The sequence below is a fragment of the Centruroides sculpturatus genome, unplaced genomic scaffold (genome assembly GCF_000671375.1).
Source record: "Centruroides sculpturatus isolate CEXI.00-Female unplaced genomic scaffold, Cexi_2.0 scaffold350, whole genome shotgun sequence".
Taxonomy (NCBI): domain Eukaryota; kingdom Metazoa; phylum Arthropoda; class Arachnida; order Scorpiones; family Buthidae; genus Centruroides; species Centruroides sculpturatus.
The window spans coordinates 274,182-283,790 of record NW_019384643.1 but is presented as its reverse complement, the minus strand read 5'-3'; the positions used below and the strand labels follow the sequence as shown (position 1 = coordinate 283,790).

The 9,609-nt window shown below is 31.3% G+C and overlaps 1 protein-coding gene across 1 annotated transcript in view; it reads left to right on the top strand.

The window, feature by feature from the left end:
* The window catches only part of LOC111626057 (neuronal migration protein doublecortin-like), an 18,498-nt gene extending 10,034 nt beyond the window's left edge, over positions 1 to 8,464 (top strand). Inside the window, exons 2-4 of the mRNA XM_023369340.1 lie at positions 3,878 to 4,612; positions 4,729 to 4,825; positions 8,218 to 8,464. Coding sequence (XP_023225108.1) covers positions 3,884 to 4,612; positions 4,729 to 4,825; positions 8,218 to 8,369 — 978 coding nt within the window. The 5' untranslated portion in view covers positions 3,878 to 3,883 and the 3' untranslated portion in view covers positions 8,370 to 8,464. The remainder of the gene's footprint in view (positions 1 to 3,877; positions 4,613 to 4,728; positions 4,826 to 8,217) is intronic.
* The last annotated feature ends 1,145 nt before the right edge of the window (positions 8,465 to 9,609 follow it).

Genomic DNA, 9,609 nt, shown 5'->3' with positions numbered 1-9,609 from the left:
GCCATCTATGAACAAGTAGCACTATCGGTGTACTAGACCAGACTAGATGTTTGCAGTGCCACAGTTTATAACTTTGTTAAATTTCTTTTTATTTTAATTTGTAAGTAAAATATTATTATTTTTATTAATCATGAATTGCAAAAAGGCAACAGAAAAATAAAAAAATGACTAGAATCACAATGGAACTGAAAAAAGAGATTGTTGAGAAATATGAAGATGGCATGCATGTTCGAGATTTAACTGTTGCGAGTGTATCAGAAGCAATTATTTGCGAGAAAGCTAAAAAGATACATGCTGATCTCATGAAAAATTAAGCAGGAACTAGCCAGGAAAGCGAGATGTTTAAAACTAGCCATTTTTTTTACATGAGAACGGATTAATCATTTTTACGTTACTTCTTATGGGAAAGGTTGGTTTGGTATACGTCCTATTCGGTATAAGTCCAAACACCAGGAACAGATTAAGGTCATATACCGAGGTTTCACTGTAACTTAATTTCATACATATTCATGTAAATATTATAAAGAAACTTTTTTATGCACTATTATTAGGTAATTATAAAAATACAGTGCCACACTGAAGCAGGTTTGACTTTTTGGCAAAAAATGGCTGCCAAAGTGGCATTAGCTGCATGCACTCTTTGTACAAGCATTTCATTATGCATAATGATACACACAAGCACAGTGGCATTTTGTTGTGATGGCAGATGAAAGTCACTGCCACCAGATGGAAACAACAGAACAAGAGAGAAGTGACAACATCCATTACCACTAAAATCCAAAAATTTTCTGCATGCGGTTGCCAATAGGAAAAGTGGTATTGACTCTCTTTTTTTTGAGACAAACAAAAATCTTTATGCACCCTGTATGCATGGTTAATGTAATCACTAGTGCAATACACCTGGCTCTCTCAAAAATCATCTGTGATTCACAAATATGTCAAAACTACATGACTGTGTACCAGTGTCTTGTTGCTGCACAACGGTGTATAGCTTTATACTGTGTATGACAGTTGTAACTATTAAGGGATGCATTTTGAGCATCTGTTTCAACCTTCGTACTCACTAGATCTTGCTTAGAGATTTTCATGTTTTTGGATTGCTAAAACATACAATAGGTGAAAAGACCTTTCATTTGGATTAGCAGCACAACAGATGATACATTAGTGACTACACATGCAATTGTTTTATAATGTATTGGTTAAGTACTTTTGTATGAATAAAATTGAGGTTATGTTGGAAAATGATATTTTTGTGGTACTTGTGTGAGGCTCCGGAAGTGGGTCGAAATTCGTGCACAGAAAATGTTTTAATTTTGTATAAAAAAAAGTGTTTTTTTAAATTATTATAATCATTATTTTATATTGTAAAAAGAAACCGTCTAACGCAAGGCGAATATATTATGTCCCTATATAGTCATATCTGTAGAAATTTCTGAGAAAAAACGAATTTCTCAGAAACGATAGATGAATTTGAGTACTTAGATCGAACATCTTCGATAGGAATCAAATTGTCAGTCGGGGGACTCACCCCGTGATCTGGGCTCTGATCCCATTACAATTTGTAACGAGGAGGGGAGACCAATTAGAAAATGGGGGCAGATCTGCATCGACCTATCGGAATGTTCGATCTGGGACTCAGAAAAACTTATAAAAATCGCGCAAAAATAGGATGTGACGTTCTTGGTGCTTGGATACTTAGGGATTCTTCTCCTGAACGTACGTGCTCCCGACCTTTGAAAAAAAACAAAGAACATTTTGGAACATTGTGGAAGCATCGTTCTCTGGGTGCCTCCTAGCGATCTACAGATTCGTCAGTTCGTCCAACGAGAAACCGCCGAAAGCCGTGATCAACGCCCTGGGGCCTACGGAATATTTCACCGGCAGCGTCCTTCCACAAGTAACGAAAACTGAATTTTTCGGACTTTACCCGCGCGCTTTGTGGTGCTACTTCGTCCATCAAGGAATTTGTAAGAAAATTTTCTATATTTATTAAACGGTATACGATGGAGGACCTGTCTCGGTAAAGTTTTTTCACTCCCACACGACAGTGCTGACCGCTCGACTGTCGCGACACTTTTTCCCCAATCAGCAAACCTCGCACTTGTTTGGAGTAAACAATGCAAAACAGTCTAGTCCAGACTAAGTTCCTATATAGTTAATTGGTACTTCTACTCCCAAGTTTTCCATATGTGGTATCGATTTTCATCTATCTAACGCCAGATTAATGAAGGATAGACAACCAGATGAATGAGTGGGAATGTACAGGTCTGCAATTTGAAAATTACAGCTTAAGGTTTTCATTTGCTCCCTTAAACATTTAAGTTTAATTAAACTTAAGTCTACTTGAAGCTACTTTAAACAGAAAATAAATTATATTATGATGTACACTATCCTACCAAAAGTATAAAAACAGTCAAAAAGAAAATTAGTAATCCAGCAAGTAGGAATTAATTTATTAGTAGAACAGATGTTTTTGACAGTATTTAAGCCATTTAGCATTTTAGAATTGTACGTAAAACAGAATTTGAAAAACAAAATTTAAATGTAATGGATTGTTAAATCTGTGCTGGTGGTTTTATGCATAGAAGATCAGCAAGGAAAAATCAAAACAAGTAAAATGGCAAAGCCATTTTTGAGATGAGACTATGTTTCAGAGAGTGCGAGCAATGCATGCACAAATCTTGCACTTGTGCCTATTTGTAGAAATAGTCTCAGCATTTTGTATTTTCTTTTGACTCAGTTCTCAGTCCCCTGACTACCTACAAGTCTGGTTTATTTTATGTGCACGTGATTTGGGCACCAATACTCTGTGCCATATTGCAACTCCTGACATATACTTCTTTATACTTCTAAGGTGTGCAGCCATTGACAGCAGTGAGATTTTAGAATACAAAGCAGAAAACAAGGAGTAAATAATATACATAAAAATAAGTAATAACAAATACAAATAAATAGAAAAAATTGATTTAACAAAAAAATAACAAAAAATAGAAATAAAAATCAAAAACATGAGATTGAGTTCTCTTCATACAAAGCTACCTGTACATTCAATATTGAAGTTGTCTTTAAAATTAATGGTGGAGCCTTTGTTGGTAACTTAAAAAATTTCAGATTTTTGAGATACTTGAGATGTGCTGTATATTAAATACTGTCAAACGTTTGTTCTACTAATAAATTAATTTCTACAATAATGGATTATTTACTGGTTTTTTGTTTTTATACTAATCTCATCTGGTTTTCTGGTGTAACTACTATCAAAAGCAATTGGTAGAATAGTATGTCACATTAATACAGACAAATTATATTATGTGTGTCAAATATCAAAAATAGTATTTTCTTAGCAATTTTAGTTCTTACTTGGAATTCCTTTTGCCTTAATGACATGAGTCTGTATGGTGTACTTTCAACTAACTTCTAATATACCTTGGTTGGTAATTTCCTCCATTCCTCCTGTAAACAAATGATTGGTTCTCTCTTAGACAAACTTCTTGTATAATTCCTAATCTTGCATTCTCTTATTTCAGAATTATTGTGTGGTGGTTATAGTTTTATTGTTCTTGTTTGTTTTTTTGAACTTATAACCTATCCAAATATGAGTTTCTCACCCAAAAATACTAATATGTAAAATTCCTAGTTATTTCAACTTTAGTAAAACACTGTTTTGATTTTTAATATAATGTTTTTATAAAGTAAATTATGATTTACTTACTAAATTCACACTTAAATGTCTGTTTTTAATATTTTTTTGCATACAAATACTATATATACTGTACTAATCCAAAATTTAAAAATACAGTAAATGTTATTGCTTATGTCTACAATTTCTATTTAAAATTTCTATATATTTATATATATATATATATATATTTTTTTCTAGGTGATAATGGCTTCAGAAAGCCTTTATGATGAACATTTTTCTAATACAGCTTCACGCAGTAACAGTGGAGCAGAAGATAAAAAGGATCAGTTTGGTGTCTTTCGTTCTCGTAATGGTAGAGCTAGTCCGACTCACAGTGCACATGGATGCCTGATGAGGACAAGTTTACAGAAGTTGAGCCAAGAAAAGAGAGCCAAGAAGGTCCGCTTTTACAGAAATGGCGACCGATTCCACAAGGGTTTGGTTTACGCTCTCTCTCATGAAAAGATTCGTACGTTTGAAGCCCTTCTGGAGGATCTCACTAGAGTACTCGTGGATCAAGTAAATCTTCCGAAAGGAGTCAGGCACATCTATACCATTGATGGTAAAGAAAAAATAACAACATTAGATCAACTTCAAGAAGGAGGGAATTATGTTTGTTCGTCTGTAGATCATTTTGTTAAAATGGATTATGTAAAAAATGAGAAGCCGTTATGGAGTCTAACTCGAAAACATGAAGAGAATCTTTTGTCAAAGTACGATCCTCCCATAGAAAATGGAATAAAAACACGAAATTTCATAAAGCCCAAACTTGTAACCATCATTCGCAACGGAATAAAACCCAGAAAGGCGGTGAGAATCTTGCTGAATAAGAAAACCGCACATTCATTTGATCAAGTTATGAATGATATTACTAGTGCTATAAAACTGGATACCGGAGCTGTAAGAAAAGTTTTTACTTTAAGTGGAAAGCAAGTAAGTTATAATTTGTTTTTAATTATGATGTAGTTTTTCAATAAAGTTTATCCACTTTTTTTTATGATAAGAGCTTCTTCTCTAAAGATTTTTTTATTAATAAAATATTTATGTAGGTTGTTAGTTTGTCAGATTTTTTTGGAGAGGAAGATATATTTATTGCTTATGGACCAGAAAAATACTCTCACGATGATTTCGATTTGGATTCTGAAGGTAAAGAGGATTTTCATTTGTGTATAATGAAATTAAACAATATAAACATTTAGGAATAGTGATGATAAATTTAAGCAGTTAGTCACTAGAAAAGTTATGTTGTGTATGTATTAATAATTAACATAAATATTCCGATTACAATAAGAACATATATAGTAAATCTCTGATTTGAGGGATGTTTGTGTAACTATTATGCTTCACTATAGAAATAAGAGGTGAAAAATCTGTGCAGTAAATTAGAATGTATGTTTGTATGATGCTTAGAATGCATAAAATCTTCCAATAAGAATGCTACCATTTTAAGTTGTAATTATGTTAATCATTATTTTAGAATGTTGTAATGTACTGTAAATTAAAACATTGGAAAGCTGTCCAAGTTACACATTTGTCCATTAGTTTCTCAATTTGTGTATTTCATGTTACACAGTGCACATCTACTATTTAAAATGATGATATATATATATATATCATCATTTTATATGTATATGTATATATATACATACACCAATATATATATACCTATATATATAAAATGTGTGTGTAACTAATGCAACAAATCAACAAATTATTAATAAGAATATTCTGAAAAGAATAATCACTGTACATCTGATGATGATAACATAAGAGTCAATTATTACTATTAATCAATTAGTTTCAGTTATTTTTATTACAGTAATATCCCAGTTATGTAACAGATGACTTATGTAAATTTGCAGTTACATAAAACATAAATCTCAAAAATTGAAAAAAATTTGAGTAGAATAACATGTAATTTTATAAAGATTTACTCTATTTCAATCATTCATTTATTCATTCTCTCTCTTCCTTTCTTTCTTTTGCACTGTACCGATTTATTACATTATTGCTCTGCTAATCCTTTACTTTTCGGTTTAATTGTAAGCATGTATTCAATGTACCGGGCACTCTTTCTTGTAATCAAGATTCTTCTACGGTACTCAGCGAAGGTCAAGCAACAAAACCAAGCGCAACTTCATTGCTTGTTTTTCTATATGTATTGTTTCACGTCATTAGTGTAGTTTACCTTGAGTGATTTGTTTAATACATAACCTGTTTACTATTGCTACATTTACGTAGTGTTTGTTGTTTATTTACAGTACTGTACCATTNATCAAGCTACTTATTAAGCATTTTTTAAGTGAATCATGAAACATTCCTATCAAAACTAAAAGTATAGTAAACTCCCGATTATCCGGGCTAATGGTGAGGAGAGGTAACACGGATAATCTGAACTATAATTATTTATTTGAAAAAAAATATTATGTATAATATGTATTATACACACATACATATAATCAAATCTTAAATTGTGATATGTATTATAACATGCAACTAAACAAAACTTTGTATAAATGTACTCACTATCGTTTTCTCCTCTGAAAAGAAACGTCAAATGCGAAAGAAGTGGCCTAACTAAAACCAGTCCAGCTGACTTCAGATATCCCCACCACCCACTTCAAACATCTAAATATGAACACGTGCACACTTATAGGATGCGTAAACATGAAAGCGAGCAACTGTTTAAAAAATACACACACATTATTTTTTTTTTTTAAATTAAATTCATGCACGGATAATCCGCACATGGATAATCGGGAGTTTACTGTACTTATTTTTCATGATTTTCATTATGACCATCAGGCGTCATGCTGTATAGTGACAAAATTGCAACTAGGAAATATTTTTATTAAAGTGTCAATAAAAATCTTAGTCTGCTTATTTTAACATTTGGCATGAAATTGAATCACAAAGTACACTTCAGGAAAAAAGCAAAATGTCAAGCTGTATGATGAGAGTCCCATGCACCACACACTTAGTGATGTCATGATGTCACAAGGCAACTTTTGACAGGAAAACAGGAAGTGACATTGAGAATCAAAGGCAGTTTTCATGCAATTCCACCCAGCATTTCCAGACTGGGGATTTTTTTATTGACTGATTGATTTTATTAAGGAATTTTTTTTCACTTTAGTTTTTTTTTCAGTACACTAAAGCATAAAAATTTTGACATGACAGAACCTGTAAAGTACTGTTTAGACATTGTGATCAAATGTATTATTCAGAATTATTCATTAAAAAGTTACTCAAAAAGGATTCCTATTTCTAACAAGTGATAGCTTATGTGTTAGAAATAAGACTGATAAGGCTACCAGCATCTGCATTAATTAGTAAGTGAAAATGATGGCAATAAATAATTTGAAGTGGTGAAAAAAAAATTAAAAACTGGCAAAATGGTTGACAATTTTCTTTTTAATTTTCCAGAATAACCCATGGATCACTGTCATCATCAGGTTCAATCATACATTGACACACAAAATGTTTTCCATCTGTGGTTATAGTAAAATATTCAAAAACACCAGATTTAACCAGAGTTTTCTTAGCCATTTTGTATTTTTGTATGGGTCTTTTGGCAATAAAAATCTAAATTAGTTAACACAGAATGTATTCAAATATAAATTTCTGAAAAAAAAAAAAAAAGGCAGCAATTAGTGATATTCAAAGAAAGAATAAAAAATAGGAGAATCATCTTAAAATAAGACCTTGCATTATAGGAAACTCCTATAATGCAAGATACACATTTAATGCTTATATTAAGCGTTTATAATAAAGTACGTAATAAAACTTACTGTATTATGTAATGCATATTATAAATAAAATGCATAAAGTATTATTTCTTTTTTCTTTTGTTATACATAATTTTTACATGAAAGTTACTTTTAATTNTTAATTGTAAGCATGTATTCAATGTACCGGGCACTCTTTCTTGTAATCAAGATTCTTCTACGGTACTCAGCGAAGGTCAAGCAACAAAACCAAGCGCAACTTCATTGCTTGTTTTTCTATATGTATTGTTTCACGTCATTAGTGTAGTTTACCTTGAGTGATTTGTTTAATACATAACCTGTTTACTATTGCTACATTTACGTAGTGTTTGTTGTTTATTTACAGTACTGTACCATTGTACATGTAATATTTACAGTACTGTACCATTAAAATGCAACAAATCAAATTATACAAAAAAAAATAATAAATAATATATGTACAGTACATGTATAATAATAAATACAATATTGAGTTATTAATTATGTAGTTATACTGAAGCAATTTACAAATTCAACTTACATAAAGGTCAACATTACTTGTATAACTCAGGGTATTACTGTAATGAATTTTACAATAACTTTTTTGTTTCATATATGATAGACTAATATTAATAAAATATGCCTCAGAAGGGAAGTTGTACAAAAAGATACTTTTGTCAAAGTATTTTTTATACAAAGATGAATTCAATCAAAGGTTTACTGTAAAAGCTATATTATGCTATAGATGACCTTTTAAATAACAGTTATTAAAATAAATTTTTTCATTTTTAGAATGCAAATATCTCACTGGCTCTTCAAGATCAATTTTAAACAAAAAATTTCAGCACATACCTGTCCCTTCTCAGTCTCCCGTTTCACGAAGAAGAGCATCGTCGCCTGTTTTTCCATCTGACAGTAAAATTTATTTTAATATTTTTCACTAGTTTAAACATAAATCCTATTTAACTCATTAGCTAAATTATTATTCTTAAGTAATTCTTGATGTAATGTTTTAATTTGTATATGGAATTTCATACAGTACAAAGCATGCAGTTAAGTATGAAAAATTTGTTTAAATTTTGTTTTCTTGCTTTGTCATTTCTTATGATTTATTATTTTCTAAATAATAAGTTTTTGTGATCAATTAAAAATTTAATTATGTATGTTTGATTTGTTAAGTTATGGCAATGCAACACTTGGGCACTCTGCCTAGGGGGATGCCTTTCGGGAGGTCTTTTTAAGAGTAACTGGCCCCTATTTGGGCTTTCTGGATACAAATTCACTGAGTTCAGCATTAATAAAGTTCCTTTAGTATTAACACAAGCACTTTCGATGAGTGTATAACCGTCATCTTCAGGTGAAATGAACAAATTTTAACGAAACAAACATGCAAAATGTTCCAAAGCAGTGTTTTTCAACCTTCTTGAATACGCGACCCCTTTACAAGTTAAAAACTTCTGGCAACCCCCCCAGGGCCATATTAAAACTATATCAGTGATTTTAAAAACTACATACTGTATTTAATTTTCTTTCTGTTGAGACCTAAATATCGATTGAAAAACCAATTATACTGTAAAATAAATAGGTACAGCTTTTCTCACTGAAATTGTAGGTTTTTTTATTGTAGTGTAGGACCTACAAACACTTGTCTTTTTCTTTTACCCGCGACCCCTGTGTAAGGCTTTGCAACCCCCAGGGGGGTTGTTTTTTAACCTGTGGGTCGCAACCCACAGGTTGAAAAACACTGTTCCAAAGAAACATAATTTTTAAATTCAGGGTGTACGGAATTTAAAAATTCCATACATCTTCGTTTCCCCCCCATTTGGGCATTACAGATGTGGAGAAAACCTGGAAAACTCCATCCGGCCAGGCACAAACCTGCAACCGAACTCCCTGCATTTGGGGGAAAAAACCACTCAGCCACCGGCGGATTACATCAGATAAATAACTTAACTTATTATCACATTACAATAAAAATAATTAACTTTAGAAAATATTTTTCACCAAGCAGTTGATTTGAAATTTCTATTTTATCAAAACAAACATTAATATAGATAACAAATTTTCTATTTGTTTAAATAATAATATAATTACATATTTGAAACAGTATTTATTATTACAATTTAAAACATATATAATAAAGTCAACAACATCAAAACTAACCTATTTTCTTTTTTAAAACAC